The following is a 17,892-nucleotide window of genomic DNA, read 5'->3' as shown; positions in this document are numbered from 1 at the left end:
CGTCTCCGACGCTGAGAACCTTAGAGAAGCAACCAAACACAAACAACAGCGGCTAAACCCTCGCAGTCCGCTTCACTTATCTACTCCAAACTCCTCAAACAGATCTGCCCAGCACGCCCCTAAACATTCCAGAGAATCTGTTTAAAGTGTATTTTAGCTGACATATGGCTTACGGCCAATGAAATAAAATAAAAAAAGCCAACTCCTGCTGGAAAATGAAATCCGCATCTCCGTAAAAGTTAAAAAGTCAGCAAAACGGAAGAAGCATGAGATGCTGTAAGATTTTGACTTTGAACTTGATAATAATAAAACACAGTGGATCAACACCAGCAGATGACAGACATGTCTCTTTATCCAAACCATCACTGATTGGTGGAAACTTCACACTAGACCTCGAGCAGTTTGGACTGTGTCTCTCTCCACTCTTCCTCCAGACTCTGATCCCTTGATTTACAAATGAAATATATAAAATTTACTGATGATCAGTGATGGTTTGGAGAGACATGTCTGTCATCTGCTGGTGTTGATCCACTGTGTTTTATTATCAGGTCCAAAGTCAGTGCAGTGCTTTTTTTATCCTGAAAAATCTAGTTTTGCACTGCATTATCTGTGATTAGCATTGTGCTAATTGCTAATAGCTTTAATATATCAGATTGGGGGCGTGAGTTGAGTCTTAGTAAAGTTAAAACCCCTATGTTTTAATATAAATATCAATATTCAACACCACATATTGATAATTAAGATAATTAAGATAATTAAAAAACACTCAAGGTTCATGCTATAACATGTAATATTGGCAATGCTGTTTTGATCCACGACCGAAACACATCAAGGCCAATATTACACGTTATAGCGCTTTATAACCTTAGAGTATATTATTGTGATTATAACACAGTTTCATTATCTATCAATGTTTATTGAAAGATTTTGAGTTAAAGAGGACGAGAAAAGAGGATATGTTTGGTTATAAACACTCCGCCAGTTAAAATAGTTCCATTGCTGCTCTGTTCTGTTCTGTTTGTAGCTGCTGTGCTGTTTGGCTTGTAAGCGCTACATCGTCTCTAGGTTACCTGCGTATCTGTATGTGGTGGAGTAATACAGTAATACATGGAGAGCTTCGGTTACAGTGCATTACCGGTTGATAATGGTACTTATAAAACGCCTCTCTGCCAATCACATTGCAGGGTTGCAACTAATTTTTAATAAATAATGAAAATTATACAGCATATAGCAACTCTTGTTTTAGTTTTTTACGCAGGGTTTAGTCTAGATATTTGTGAATATATATAATATATAAAGTATTGCTTTAATCTTCAACTCTACAACACTACTAAGCTTCAGACTGCATTATCAACTGGAAAATTCATTCCTCATAACTGGGATTTATGAATAAATGATCTAATGTGAACTAAATTCAGCTCTTGTATTCGTGAGGCAGAGTTAAAGCGCTGGCTGGAAAAGCACTTTGGCTTAATGTCTCAACAACAGACAGCAGTTATTTAGTTTTCGGAAAACGGTCGCATGGAAAATCAGAATTTTTTTTTTCCCCTCAAAAAACTCAAGCAACAGTGTCTTCCCTTATCGACCGAGGGGTATCTATACGTCAGGAACAATCCCACATGTGTGTGGATGTCTTAAGACTCAAATGCCAAAAAAAAAAAAAATAGAAGAAATCTGATTTTGGGTCAAATAAGACCTGAAAACAAGCAACTTCCCAACCTCTTGCAGACAATGCGCCTCTTCTTAACGAAAGAGGTTCTTGTGTGAACTCAGTGAGAGCACTGTAGCGCTGTGTGTGCGGGAGACACTGGTTCAGAGGCCGCTGGTCAGGTTGGGGTTGGTGGAGGACACGAGGCTTCGGGGAGCTTCAGTCACATGTGGACGGGTGGACTCTGAGACACAAGCAGGGCTTTTGTTGAGCTTCTTGTCTCGGACAGAGCCGGGCCATGACACCATTCACACCCTGCTCACATGAACACTGAACCTCACATCCAGGGGAAGTGGACAAATAGCCACACAGTGCAGCGCAGCCATGCTGGACAATGCAAATCATTGATTTATCAGTGTGCAATTAATTACAGCCATCTGCAAATGCAGGTTTATAACCTTATTTTCTTAACCTTTTAGGGGCAGTTTCACAGACAGGGAGTCCCCTTAAAGCTCCACTAGGTAGGATTGAGATTTTGTGCTCGTGGGCTCCCCCTACAGTTGTAGAGTGTAATAAATGTTTCAGGCGGATTAGTTTCTCTTTCTGGTTTTCTGGCTTTCACAGACATATTCGGTCTCCATCCAGCTTCTGCCAGAGTGTCTGTATGTTAGTTTGTAAAGAATTAACCAGTAGTCCTTGTAGAACTGTTAGAACTAAAGGTCGGAAAGCAGGTCGCAGTTCTCACGAGCGTTGGTCGCGGCCGCCTCAGAAAACTTACAGAGTCTGGTTTGAGCTCAGAGGAGCTCCGGCACAGAAACACGAGAGCACCGCTGTTCCTCCTATTACACCTCAATGCAGCGCTGCAGTGAGTTTCAAGCTGTAATTTTACTACTTTTAAGGGGGATTGTAATAATAGTGTCATTGTACTTTCCTGCATTGGCCCTCACAGAATTTAAAGGAGGGGTGCTCACACAGTTTGTTCTTGCATTCAGTTCATAAACAGTTGTTGTATGGGGGCCCCAAGGTTTGCTTGCCTTGTTGCAACGGGCCTGAATAGGCTTAACCCTGTCTGAAAAACGGCATTTAGATAAGATAAAAAATATATTTAAAGTCATTCACAATATTTTGCTATATTTTCCTTAAAATACATGTTTTTAAAATTTATATCTAATTTAGCTAGGCCAATTGTCCCACCAGTTGTCCCTTATCACTAGTGATGCCAAAACACAAGGATTTTGAAGACTAGCACACGCCTCCTCCGACACATGTTAAGTCAAACTCCGCCTCTTTTTGAACTGCTGCTGCTGATGCTGTAGCATTGCCAAGTAGCATCACACACAGCGCTAACGTTCGGAGGAAATCGCAGCAGCGACTCGGGTTCTGATACATCAGCTCACAGATGCAGCCTTGTGCTGATCCACATCACCCTTTTAGAGTGACACAGGAGGGTCACATAATGCGCTTTATAATCGAGAGATGTTTACTGATGATCCTTATAGTGCGAAACATATAATACATATTTCTCGACTTCTCGACAGGGTGTCGGCTCTTACCTCCAGGCTGCTCACTCGGCCCTCCTGGAAGGAGCACTCGGCCACGTTGTTGGTGCAGATGTGGCGGTATTTACACCAGTTGCAGGGGAAAGGGCTGCTTACGCATGATGAGCACCTGCGGAGAGAAAGAGAAAGAGAAAGAGAGAGAGACATTAGGAAAGAATGACATAAAAAGAGAGAGAGAGAGAGAGTTCGGACAAAGGAAAACCAAAAAACTAAAAATCGAAATGATGAAAATCTGCTCAACGATCAGCAAACTGGCTCCAATTTGTGCTGCTGTCAACTGGCACCAATAAAAAGCTCATTGAACTGAACTCAACTGAAGTGAAGTGAGGGAGGGAGCAGCAACGGCCCGCGATGTTGTGATGTTCAGAGCCGAGACACATTAAGAAACCATAAAGCTCTGAGAATGCTGTGTGTGTAAGTGTGTATTTATGTGTTAGAGGGGAAATAAGGGGCAAGATTGCAGGAGTCTTGGGCAAAACAGCTTAACCCCTAGAACCCTAGCCTGTTTCGGTGTGTTTTTTCTTAGTTTTTTCTCTGTTTTTTGTCAGTTCTCTCTCTTTCAGCTCATATAACACAGTAATTATATCAGACAGACACATGCCCTGATCTCTTTTACTCCAGAAGACATACGGCTGCTCAAAAATATCATCATTTAAAATGTAAAAGGAAGCAGAATTGGTATATTTTGGAACTGGAACTGATCATGTTTTAGTTTTAAAATTTTACCAAACGTCAGTTTTTTACTTATTTTTTAATGTATATACTTTAAATATATTCACACCTAAGACATATTTTCAAAAATGGTTAGACTAGAGTGTTTATGAGTTATAAGAAAGCATAAGAATATTGAAGATCATAGTTCATTACATGGCTTATTAATTATTACTTTAACAAAATACATGGAGAAACAGCATCAGACGAAGTTGTTTTCTTATTTTTCTTGATAATCAATAATCACACCTCTAGGATACATGTAGATTAACTTATTAAAAACCTGACACTCAGAGCAGCCTGTACCTTTCAGTATTTTTTCAATATTAGGAAACACAAAGAAAACTATATTTATGCAAAAATGTAAACTTTTTAGTCTGAATAAATACATTTAGTTTAATGCAAAAAACTACTTGTAAATGTGCAAGTAAAATAAAAACCATATAAAAAAAGTAGTGCGCACACCATACCTAGCTTTAGTTTCACACTACTTTTCTCTGTGGACATTTTTGAGTCTGATATTCCTGATATTATTATTTGGTTAATAAAAATAAATAAAGATATAAATAAGTTTGAAGCACTAAAGGTAATTAATGTTGGTTGGGGAAGGAGATTTTTTATTTTTTTAGGTGTTTTTCTCAACGGGTTTCTTGTAGATTTAGCTTTACCGCACTGGGATGTCATTACATTATCATATCTTTAGAAAGAGTAAGCTCCGCCCTTTCTAACCATATATGGATTATGTTCATGTGTGAATAATAAGGGATTCCTGAGTAATTAAGCTGAGAACACAAGGTGCGATTTTGGACGTAAAATCCGCTCGTAGGGTTCTAAGGGTTAACCTTCGGGAATGCAAGTTAAAATAAAAAAAAGAGGCTCCCCCGGGAACGCAATACATCAGGGACATTGGTGAAGATTCTCAATGAAGTCCCCTCTCGCCCGCCGCGCGTCTGCAGCATGCTAACATCTTGAGCGTGCCCCGGGTCAGACATTAGCGCCGGCGCCGGAGACGCTCACGCAGGGTGAGTGAAGACGCCGCAGCGAAATTCTGACCGCTCAATATGTCACCAGGCCTCCTCTTTCACTTTCGACATGCACAATTAATCCTCCAGGGCTATTGAACCTCAGACACTTTCAAGCTGCCTTTCAATTGCTCATTAACTGCCAGCCTGAAAAGGCTGATTTGACTCCGGCCTTAACAACGGGTTCAATTAAGGGCATGATGCCCCCCAGAGCAGGAAGTGAACAACACACCTGTACCTCAACACACCTGGCGGAAAAAAAAAAGAGATCATATTTAAAAATTATGAGTTTTCTTGATTTTATCATACTAAAAACCTCTGGAATATAATCAAGAGGAAGATAGACTGAAGAACTGCTTAAATTTCTGCACCAGGAGTAAAGCAGCATAAAGTTATCCAAAAGCAGCGTGCAAGACTGGTGGAGGAGAACGTGATGCCAAGATGCATGCATAAAAAAAAAACGGTGATTAAAAACCACGAGGGTTTGATTTCTCTTAAACTCTTAAAACTTTATGAATATGAACTTTTTCATTTTTGTCATTTCAGCCATTTCGCAGCTATTTTCAGCAAATAAATGCTCTAAATGACACATTTTTATTTGGAATTTGAGAGAAATGTTGTCCGTAGTTTATAGATAAAACAACAATGTTCATCCAGTGGTCTCAATTTTTTTCCAGAGCTGTAGATATATATGTTTCCCTTAAAATAGCAGCTTCTGCCTTTGCTGCACTATGTAACTTTGGTGGAGCTGACAAAAAAAGACCTGTTGCCAAAACGAAAAAAAAAAAATTAAAATAAGAGTAATGCTTCGTAATGTAAAGCCCTAGTAAAGCGAGATTTGTCTTTACACCAGTGGAGTAAAAGTGTACTACACTCCCCCACCTCTAGATGGACCCCTTATATCCAATTACACACACAATTACATTAGCGCTTGTTAATCTGCTGGACTTTTACCATTATTTTTCACAATTTGTCGCATTTAATTGCATGTAATTGTTATTCCAGGTGGTAAACTCTATTTATTTCTATAATTAGTATATTACAGAATTAGATTATAACTGTGTGACTGACTCAGGTTACTGCACTGAATTGTACTGAATTTCGAACGAGCCGAAGTAACGGCCAGCAGGAGCGCATGTAGCAGAAGCGTGCACTCTGAGTGAAACAGGGAGTAAGTGCTTGGCGGACGCAGGGGGGAGGCTGCACTTGTAGTGTGAGCGGGGAGTGCGCACTGGGAGTGTGCACGTGGAGCCGGTATGGGGAGTGTATACTCGGCCCCATACTAATCATATCCTTCCCCCCAGAGACGCGCTTCAAAAATCCCCCTCAGAGAACACTCAGCAGTCCGAGCACATCTCACCCAGAGCTCCATGCTCACAGTAATCTCTCTCTCTCTGCTATCGCCCACCTCTCTCTCTCTCACCTCAATTTTAGTATCTCTTTCTCACTTTTGTCTCTCTATATCTCTCTAATCCCTCTTTTTTATCTCAAGTTTCTCTATATCTCTCTCACCCAGACTCTCGATATCGCTCTAGCACTTGTCTCCCTTTATCTCTCTTTCCTCTCACACTATCTCTCACCCGACAGTCTCTTTTACTCTTCTTTCTCTCACCCCCATCTCCCTCTATTTCTCACTCATCCCTCTCTTGTATTTCAGTTTTTTTCTTCCTGTCTCATTCCGGTCTCGATATATTGCTCTCACCTAAGTCTCTCACTCAATTCTCAATCTCTCTCAACCCCACTCTTACTATATCTTGCTCAACCAAGTCTCTTTAATCTCTCACCCCAATGTCTCTCTTATCTCTCACCCTAATGTCTCGTTTATCTCTCACCCCATTGTCTTTCTATTATCTCTCACCCCAATGTCTCTCTTTTATCTCTTAACCCAATGTCTATTTTATCTCTGTCTTATCCCAGTCTCAATATATTTCCCTTAGTTTAGTCTCTTAACACCTTAGTCTCAGTCTCTCTTTTATTTTTAGCTCTTCTTTATCTCTCTTCCTTCAGCTTCTTCTTATCTGTCTCACCTCAGTCTCAGTCTCTCTCTGTCCCTTACTTTCAGCTCTTCTTTATCTCTCTTCCCTCAGCCTCTTCTTATCTGTCTCACCTCAGTCTCGGTCTCTCTCCTACTTTTAGCTCTTCTTTATCTCTCTTCCCTCAGCCTCTTCCTATCTCCTATCTGTCTCACCTCAGTCTAAGTCTCTCTGTCTCTCTTTCTTACTTTTAGCTCTTTTTTATCTCTCGTCCCTCAGCCTCTTCTTATCTGTCTTACCTCTTTTACGTCTCAGTCTCTCTATGTCTCTTACTTTCAGCTCCTCTTTATCTCTCTTCCCTTAGCCTCTTTCTACCTCCTACCTGTCTCACCTCAGTCTAAGTCTCTCTGTCTCTCTTTCTTACTTTTAGCTATTCTTTATCTCTCTTCCCTCAGCCTCTTTCTATCTGTCTCACCACAGTCTCAGTCTCTCTCTCTCTCTCACACACCAGTCTCTCTCTCTTACTTTAAGCTCTTCTTTATTCATCTTCCCTCAGCCTCTTCTTATCTGTCTCACCATAGTCTCAGTCTCTCCCTCGAATAAACAGATGAACCCTGGTCATACAATAAAAAAGAGCAGCGTATATTTTGCTTGCATGAATTTTCTCTCTCTCTCTCTCTTTCTCTCTCTCGCTCTTTCTCTCCACAGAATTACAGAGAGCACCACCTCACCAGCCCACCAATGATGTGTGGCAAACACAATATCTCTGGCAGAAGGATTGCTGGGGCGTGAAATGCCGCATGGATTACGATAGGCCTCACTAATGTTGCAGCGGCAGCAGCAGCAGCGGCGCATGGACGCTCCTCGCCGTGTCCTCCTCGTTTTCCCGGAACGCTCGCGCCGCTGAGGGTGGAGTAATATCCAGCCTTCGGGAGCTGAGCGTTTTTTCCTGCGCCGGGCGGAAGGCTGAGCAGGTCGTGGCTGCAGGAGGAAGCGTGCAGTAAATACTGCGCTTTGATATGCAGGCCCTGGCTGGAATCTGCTGCGTCATGCGTTTGAACCTTCATCAATTCACTCTGCTGTAATTTGAGTGGAGTCCCACTCTCAATAAACAAGCCGCTACACAGGAGAAAGTATATAATCAATATAATCAAGAGGAAGATGGATGATCACAAGCCATCAAACCAAACTGAACTGCTTGAATTTCTGCACCAGGAGTAAAGCAGCATTAAGTTATCCAAAAGCAGTGTGTAAGACTGGTGGAGGAGGAGAACATGATGCCAAGATGCATGAAAACTGTGATTAAAAACCAACCAGGGTTATTGCACCAAATATTGATTTCTGAACTTGAATATAAATATGAACTTGCATTATTTGAGGTTTAAAAGTTCTGCCCCTTGAAAATGTGATTTCTGGCTGAACTCCTCCTCTAACTTAAGAAGTGTGGAAGGCTCAGCTGATGCAGCACTATGATCTAATATCAGCTCCCCTCTGACCACGCTAACTCCTTCATTAACATACAAAAAAAAAAAAAAAAAACACTGACTCTACATTACAGCCGGATGAACCTCTGATATGCCAAAAGTCATGGGATAGCAGTAGGTAAATTGATTAGAAAGTGTTCCAGTCAATACCAGGAATTCCTAGATAGTAATACAACCCACAGTTTCTGAGATTTGAACACGTTTCACCTTTTCAGAAACAATCTTAAAAAAAAAAAAAAAAACATTACATTCCTAATGTTATGGCTGATCACTGTACACACATACAACACACACACACACACACACACACACACACACACACACACACACAACCTACTGGACCACTGTCTCAACCATTTATGTTTTGCCAAAGTACTTCATCCAGCCAACCCTGCCAGACACCCCCCCCCTCTCTCTCTCTCTCTGTCTGTCTGTCTGTCTCTCCATCTTTCTCTCCTTTTCTCACACTCCTATCTCCTATCACACACTCTCTCTCTCTCTCTCTCTCTCTCCTTCTGTATTTCTCTCCTTCTCTCCTTTTCTCACACTCCCTTCTCTTTCACTTTATGCATCTTTATCTCTTACTCTGTCTCTTCATCTTTGCCTCTCGCTCCCTCTCCTTCTCCCCCTCTCTCCTTCTCTCTCTTCCTCTCTCTCATAAATTGTAAATAACTGTTGCAAGAGCAAACAATTCAACAAATACAATAATAATCAAATTATAACAAAAATAAAATATAATAAATTAATTGCAATATGTGAAAAAGAGCAATGCATTAATTTACATATAGTTTATATTATAGTTTGTAGTTTTATAGTTAATAGTTTGATATATGTAGCGCGGTTTAGTATAATCTCTCTCTCCTTTTTTCTCTCCCTCTCTCTCTCCTCTCCTTCTCTCCCTCTCTCTCCTTCCCTCTCTTTTTCTCTCTCTCTCTCTCCTTCTCTCCCTCTCTCTCCTTCCCTCTCCTTCCCTCTCTTTTTCTCTCTCTCTCTCTCTCTCTCTCCCTCTCTCCTTCTCTCTCTCTCTCTCCTTCTCTCTCTCCCTCTCTCCTTCTCTCTCTCCCTCTCTCCTTTTCTCCCTCTCTCTCCTTCTCTCTCTCTCCCTCTCTCCTTCTGTCTCTCCTTTTTTCTCTCCTTCTCTCTCTCCTTCTCTCTCTCCTTCTCTCTCTCCTTCTCTCTCTCCTTCTCTCTCCTCTCTCTCTCCTCTCTCTTTCTCTGTCCTTCTCTCTCTCTCTCTCTCCTTCTCTCTCTCTCTGCTGTAATGAGCACCTGTGAATGGGTGGGAGGGGCAGAGGTTGGAAGAGGTTTGATTGACGGTTTTCTTGCGTATAAAAACACGCTATCCCTGCAATTTAAAGCTTTTTTTTTTTTTCCACGTGGAAACTATAGGCCAGCGCACGCAGGGAGATCAGCGCTTATGAAATCTCTTATATAAACCTCCAAAAAAAAAAAAAAAAAAGAAAAGAAAGGAAAAAAAAAAAAAAAAAAACTTTCTTCTCTTTCATCCTCCCCAGCATCTGTTTGTGAGGACGGCTCCGACTCCTTTCTCTCGGCTCCTCGGCTTTGGCTCGGACTGTGCATTCATTAACCGGCGTGTACCACGCTGCTGCTGCTGCTGCTGCTGCTGCATTGATGCTCAACCTAGATTTGGAAGCCCCCTCATTCGTCAGTAAGCGTGCTGAGGAAACATGGCCGCCGCAGGGTTAGCTCTCAGCTCCCTCACTGAGATCATTCTAAACGTACGTATTTTACGCTTTAGATCGTATCAGAACACCCGCCGCCGCCGTGTTCCCTGTCAGGGGGCTCAGGCTACCCCTAAAAAACGTGTCCCTAAAAAGCACCTTTAAAAGTGAAAGCAAAAAGTTATGTTTCTGTTGTTTTTTTTTTTAAGGGAAGTTTGTCTCCGAAAAAATAAACCATGTATAAATCTAAGAAAGTCAATCATTAAACAGAATTTTAAGAATGAAAAAAGCTAGCTGTGGTGCTGTTGGTCGGTTTGTGTGGTTATTATATTAAAGGTGAGGTGCTAGACTAGTACTGTCTGTGTGTGTTTATTATATTAAAGGGGAGGTGCTAGACTAGTAGTGTGTGTGTTTATTATATTAAAGGGGAGGTGCTAGACTAGTACGGTATGTGTTTATTATATTAAAGGTGCTAGACTAGTTATATATTTTAAGTACTTTCCAGTGAAACATTTATCAGTTCTGTTTTCTGAGGCTTTCTGAGGCTAAATCGAAAATTGGGTAAAATTTTGTAGATTTTGCATAATCAGGAAGAAACTGGTTTCATAATTCTTCCATTTTTCATTTCTGTCCCATTAGGATCTGAATTTTAGGGGAAAAATACATTTAACTAGATTTACAGACTTTTTCTAAAAAAAACTATAAAACTGTAAAATCAGAAAACTGATTTTTTTTTATCGTGACGAGCAGAAATGAAAAACTTGATTTAATAAATAAAAAAACATTATATACTATGATTGTATAATTGAAAAAACAAATAATTTTAGATATTTTCAAATTCAGCCCCAAGTGGCCGGAAAATTCCTTCTCAGGCAGCAGCAGCCTTTCACTCACACAGACACAGAGACAGCGCTGTGTATCTACTTCTTGAGACACTGCGATGTGACTATTGCGCATGGATAGTAATAATAATAAAATACGCAATAAAACAGATACAGAACCACAGTCTGTATAGAATTACATGGATAATGGGTGTTGAAACAAGGCAGAGGTCATAATGTTATGCTGGATCTGTGTATGTGTGTATATGTGTAAATATAAATGTGTGTGTGTGTGTGAGATGGTCTGAGGGCTAAACGCTCCCACAGGGCCTTTGTGAGAAACAGGAATAATCTGGCTCCAGCTCAGCGCTGGCGGAAAAACGGAGAGGAAGGCCGCATGCAGGACTCGGGGGTTGCCATGGCAACTGGCGAGCCCGCTTCGGTATATCCGTTCCCGTGCGCGAGCCCGTTTATGCTTATTTATTTATTTATATATTTATTTATTTTTTACTTTTCTTTTTCTGTATGAGAACGGAAAGTGTAGGAGAGTTGATTGTATGCCTCTATGCGTTTATATATTTGTGTATGTGTATATATGAGCAAGAATATATATATATATATATATATATACATACATACATACATATATATAAATATATATGTATATACATATATATATTCATGCTCATATATGTATATATATATATATATGTGTGTATATGAGCACGAATATACACACACATATATATATATATATATATATATATATATATATATATATATATAAAAATATATATATATATATATGTGTGTGTGTGTGTGTGTGTGTGTGTGTGTGTGTTCTGCCAGAAGACAAGGCAATTCCACCCTCAACCTGAATACGTTTAGCCAGGAGCAAATTTTTTTGATCACGTGACAACTTTCGCCCGAGCTTCCCTCTTCCTCTCCTTTTTCATTTCTTCCTCTTCTTTTCTTTCATAAACTAATTTGCATTTCCCCTCCATCCTTCTAAAGCTTATCACAATAAGCTAGAGTTAATTTGGTTAAATTGAGGAGGGGAGAAAAAAAAAAAAAGTAAAACAAAACAAAACAACCAAAAAAAAAACTAAACAAAACAACCAAAAAAAAGGAGAAAAAAGAAAAGAAAAGAAAAGAAAAAGAAAGGAAGAACAAGCAGCACTAAAGCTTGATTGAGCTGGTTGGCTGTGTTAAGTGATGCTTTGGATCAGGTCTGAGGCGGTTGGGGAGTTCCTGGCCTCGGGGACAAGCAGCTGCTTTTCCTCCCACCGCAATGACTCACGGAGCGTCCGCTCAAACTCCCGTCCAAACCAATCCACACGCAGAGCACGCTAACAGGCTAACACGCTAACGAGCTAACAGGCTAAAGACAGGCAATCTGTGCCTCTTCCTGTTCTCCTTTTCTACCATTCCCTCACTCACTGACTCACTAGCAGAAAGCAAACACTCATATACTGTGCTCTAAACCAATCACCAATTAAATGACTCTTCACTCCAAAGAAAGCTCTCGATTGGTCCAGATGTGAGACGGCACACAGGTGGGGGCGGGGCTGATGACGTCACGGACCCTGCATTGTTTAAGTAAGCAATATAACACGAGAGGGAGTGCGTTATCACGAATAGGCACGAGCCGAATGCGTTTTTTTTTCTTTTTTCTCTTTTTTATTTTTTTCTACAAAATGAATAAAGATAATAAACCAAATAACTTTAAGAAATTCAGTTTGAATATACTTTAATATGGACTGTGCCTTCTGCCAAAAAGTAGTTCCACAACAAGTGAACTGTAACAGAACAAACTCAACTACAAAACGGTGTATGGTTCATACAGACTAACACCACGAAAGTTAGCTTGAAATCAAAATAGGAATAAGTGAAGATGGTAACGTTAGCAGTGTGAAATAACGCTAATAGTCGTCTTCAGGTGAACGCTGCGCATTTTTTGAGCATTTCTGCTTGTTTTGCCGGGTTTTGTTGGGAGGTGTTGATTAGCTAGCCAGCTGGACTGTGTTTTGGTGAGGTTAGCGTAGCTTGCTTTAGCTCAGCATTAACTTAGCTTAGCCTGGCCTGGCAGTCAGACTTAGCTTAGCCGTTCTGGCTGTCAGACGGCATTAGCAGAGGTAATTTTCTTTCCCTTTTTTCCACAAAAGACGAGCCAGCGCTGCAGGATGTAGCCTAGCGTGCTGTAGCTTAGCGCTAGCCTGTGCTAAGCTAACGCTGCTGGTGCCGCTGAAGGCGTTGATTTAAAGTGTCCTGTGTGTGATGTTATCACAAATATCATGATGGCTAGAACACTTCTCAACCAATCGGATTGTGAGGTCGGAACTAATTATTATACTGTTGTATAATATTGCAATATATATATATATATAGTCAAAAAAAGAACATTTGCAATGTAAAATTTTTCCAGTATCGTTCAGCCCTAGTGTTTAAGAAGCCGCCACCCGTTTAAATGGCGTCCTGTAAGTGATCAGATCATCAATAATCTCTGCTGAAGAATCAGGTCTGATCTCTGCCGGTATCACAGAATCACTCAGAAGGTGGAGAAAGTCCTTCCTGGCTGCAGGGTGTCAGTAAATGAGGGTAATTGGTTGGGAGGTGTGAGTAAGTGGAGGCTGGGTAATTGGAGTGTACTCCAGCCTCACGCTGGCCAGGTCTAATATCAGCGCTTAGCCCGAGCAGGTTGGCCCGAATGCAGAGTCGTGATTGGCCAGGGCTGAGGGCTGGAAGCCCCATGTGGAGAAGAGAGAGAGCCAGAGGTGCGGGACGCAGCTGTGCTCCGATCCGATCCGCACACGCTTCTGATCGGCCAGTTAAGCATTATAAAATAAAATAAAATAAGAATAAAATAAGAACACACCCTATGCGTAGCCCAGGTATAGGAAAAATAAATAAATGAAATAAAATTCAGGCTCCGATTAGGTTTTTGGCTTCTGTATATGTGGTTCTATTAAACAAATTTATAAATTTAAAATAAAATAGCGATATATAGTGATATACTAGCGATATACTATACTATACCCAAATTTTACTTACAATAGTAACTTCTTCATTACTCCACATGGTGGCGCTAATCAATTGCTTATTTAGGAGCATCTTGTCCTCTTCACTAAAGCAGATGCCATAAAGTATCGTACAGAATTGTCTTGATAAGCATCACAGTAGCACAGTAGCACATCCTGTGGTATCGTATCCTGATGATACGGTATTGTGATGATATGGTATTGTAATGATATCGTTTAGTGATGATATCGCATCATAATGATATCAAGTTGTGATGATACTGTATAGTGATGATATTGTATTGTGTTTATATTGTATTTTGATTTTGTATTGTAATATCATATCGTGATGATATTGTATTGTGATATCGTATCGTGATTTTGTATTGTGATATCGTATCGTGATGATATTGTATCGTGGTGATATTTGTAATGATATCGTATCATGATTTCTTATTGTGATGATATCGTATCGTGACGCTATCGTATAATGGCGGTTATATCGTGGCAATATCATATCATGACAATCTCATATTTTGATATTGTATCATGACGATATCAAATTGTGATATCATATCATGATATTGTATCGTGATGATATCAAATCATCAACTGTTGGGCTCAGCAGGGACCCTCGTGCGTAAGAAGTAAACCTTAAGCAATTTGCATTGTGGGATCTGTAGTGATTTATTGCTATGAGTATTGCTAATGATAACTGTAGTCTTGTTTGTCCTCTCCAGACACTGAATGTGCTACCGATTACACGGTTTACTGCCTAATTATCGCAGTACGTGCTGTATTTACTACCTCAGGGGGGCGCTATACAGCACTAGATGGTAATTTTTTTTTTTTAAATAAAATAAAATAAAACTGTATAACTGGCTCAACATAACCAAAAACTGTTTAAATTATAATACTTAAAATACCAGAACAGTCAGTTCTGGTATTTTACTCCAGTGTGAACCGGACTGTGAATTTTGTGCACAGTTACACCCCTAATCATTAAAAATGGAATATGAACCCATTTCGTCCAGCATGGTTATAATAAATCAGTTTGCTTCTCTTTCTTGAAGCTATGAGCAATAATTGGATCATCGTTTCTCAGAGTTAAACACGATTAACTTTTCCCATTTTTCTGTGCCGCATGATTGGTCCTAATGTTTTCCGTGGCTAAGCAACAGCGAGTAGCATTAATGGTTCAGCTCGTTCACACTCCGAGGGTAAAAATAGCAAATTCTGGAGAAGATAAGCGGTAGAAATTTCCACCTCCCACAGTCTCTGGAGCTGAGTAATTAGTTAAGGAGTTGAGTCAGGTGTGCTAGACGAGGAGAAATGCGTAGAAATATGAGCACAGTGTGGGGTCTCCCGAACTGGAACTGCGACTGGAACTGGAACTGGGAACGCTTGACCTGGAGGGCGGACAGCGTTCCCTGTACTTATTACTGTAGCCTGTCATTTTCTTCCAGTGACTCAGAGAGCGAGGGAATAGTAGAAAACGAGAAAAGGGAAGAGGCACAGATTGACTGTCGTTAGCCTGTTAGCGTGTTAGCCTGCTCTGCCTCTGTGTGTGGATTTGTTTGAACAGGAGTTTGTGTGGAAGCTCCGTGAGTCATTGTGGTTGATGGATAAGTAGCTACTAGTCCCAAACATTTCAGACCTGATCCTTAAAATGTTTTAAACAAGACATATTATGCAAAACTTTTTGTATTTGTCTTTTTGTATTTCAAATTTTGATCTCTACTGCTCCTATAAATTCTTCCAGTGTTCAACTATCAATCAACCACCAACCAACCAACCAATCAATTAACCAACCAACCAACCAATGAGTCGATCACCAACCAACCAATCAATCAATTAACCAACCAACCAACCAATCACCAACCAACCAATCAATCAATCACCAACCAACTAACCCACCAACCAATCCACCAACCAACCAGCCAGCCAGCCAACCAATCAACCTTCCCTTCTTTCTTCCTTCCTTCCTTTCATAATTAATTGCTTCATTCCTTCTATCCTTCTTTACTTCCTTCCATCCTTACTTACTTACGACCTTAGTTACTACCTTACTTCCTTCCTTCTTTACTTCCTTCCTAACTTCCTTACTTCAATCCTTTCTTCCATCATTATTTCCTTCCTTCCCACCCACCTTCCTTACTTCCTTTCATCATTAATTGCTTCATTCCTTACTTACCTACTTACTTAATTCTTTACTTCCTTCCTTCTTTACTTCCCTCCTTCTTTACTTCCTTCTTTGCTTCCTTCCTTCCATCCTTTTTACTTCCTTCCTTTCATCCTTCTTTACTTGCTTCCATCCTTACTTACTTACAACCTTAGTTACTACCTTACCTCCTTCCTTCCTAACTTTCTTCCTTCCTTCCTTCCTTCCTTCTTTACTTTCTACCTAACTTCCTTACTTTCTTCCTTTCTTATTTCCTTCCTTCCCTCCTTCCTTCCCACCCACCTTTCTTCCTTTCATCATTAATTGCTTCATTTGTTACTTACTTAATTCTTTACTTCCTTCCTTCAATCCTTTTTACTTCCTTCCTTTCATCCATACTTACTTAGTTACTACCTCGTATGTTCTGCGATGTGACTATTGCGCATGCGCACATCTCGATGGCGATGCTTAAACGATATATATCGTGCAGCCCTATAATACCCCCCGATTGGCCGCTGTATTTGTATCTGTGGTGGGGATGCACGTTTCAGATCATTACAGTGAGGACACTTCCCCGCGTTTTCAGCTGAATGACGAACAGAACGAAAGCAAGCATCAGATAGCTTCCTGTCAGACGAGAGAGAATGTCAGAGCTGTCAGCAGCAGAATGAGCTACTTTAACTTTAGAAGAATGGTCCGGTTGTCACGATGCGTTGCTATGTATTTAAGCGCACTACATGGGATCTCATTGGGATGGGCAGTTTGGTGGCTTAATTATGAAGCTGACGTGAGTATCAGTCACCCAAAAAGAAGCTGGAGAGGAGGAGATGACAACATGGATAATGACCAACAGGAAATGATTTCAGGACTTGAGTTAAGCCCTAAAATTTGCAATCAAATGTCAGCTTTCAGCTGCAGTTTTGGTTCTGGTCTCCCGACGTCTCTGCTTAGAAAACCTCCTCATCCTCAGAAGTATGTAATTCTGCATATCGCCTTTTGTAATGTTGTTGTTTTATAGAAGTGGTTTTCATTGGACAGCGACAATATGCATATATATTTCTATATTATGATGAAAAATATATTCCAAGGGGTTAGGCCTTTATCCGTGTTAAGGGCACTATTTACTACATGTCCTTTGCCTGTTTTTAAACTGTTCAATCCAATAAAACAACTTTTGTTTAAAAGACTTTAGACTCAAAAGACTCCAGACTCAACTCAGACTGGTGCTCAAAATACTTCAGACTCAACCCTGACTCATGCTCTAGACTTCAGACTGGACTCTTGACTTGCGACTTGCGACCAAAGACTTTAAGACCCAACTTGGACTCATTATCAAAGACTTTGAGACCTGACTTGTACTCATGACCAAAGACTTGCGACAAAAGACTTTGTGACCTGACTTGGACTCATGTCCAAAGACTTGTGACCCAAGACTTTGAGACCTGACTTGAACTCATGACCAAAGACTTTAAGACCCGACTTGGACTCATTTTCAAAGACTTTAAGACCTGACTTGAACTCATGACCAAAGACTTTAAGACCCGACTTGGACTCATTTTCAAAGACTTTAAGACCTGACTTGGAGTCATTTTCAAAGACTTTGAGACCTGACTTGAACTCATGACCAAAGACTTTAAGACCTGACTTGAACTCATGACCAAAGACTTGTGACCTAAGACTATAAGACCTGACTTGAACTCATGACCAAAGACTTTAGAGTCTTGCTCAAAAGATTTCAGACTCAACTCTGACTAATGACCAAACACTTTAAGACCTGACTCGAGCCTGTGACCAAAGACTTAAAGACTTAACTT

At 40.4% G+C, this 17,892-nt stretch overlaps 1 protein-coding gene across 1 annotated transcript in view; it reads right to left on the bottom strand.

The window, feature by feature from the left end:
- Positions 1 to 17,892, bottom strand: part of plxna3 (plexin A3) — a 281,769-nt gene that overhangs the window by 102,283 nt on the left and 161,594 nt on the right. The window contains exon 9 of the mRNA XM_049486209.1: positions 3,202 to 3,316. Coding sequence (XP_049342166.1) covers positions 3,202 to 3,316 — 115 coding nt within the window. The remainder of the gene's footprint in view (positions 1 to 3,201; positions 3,317 to 17,892) is intronic.

The sequence above is a fragment of the Astyanax mexicanus genome, chromosome 12 (assembly GCF_023375975.1).
Source record: "Astyanax mexicanus isolate ESR-SI-001 chromosome 12, AstMex3_surface, whole genome shotgun sequence".
NCBI classification, from domain to species: Eukaryota; Metazoa; Chordata; class Actinopteri; order Characiformes; family Acestrorhamphidae; genus Astyanax; species Astyanax mexicanus.
This window is presented reverse-complemented; position numbering and strand designations above follow the sequence as displayed.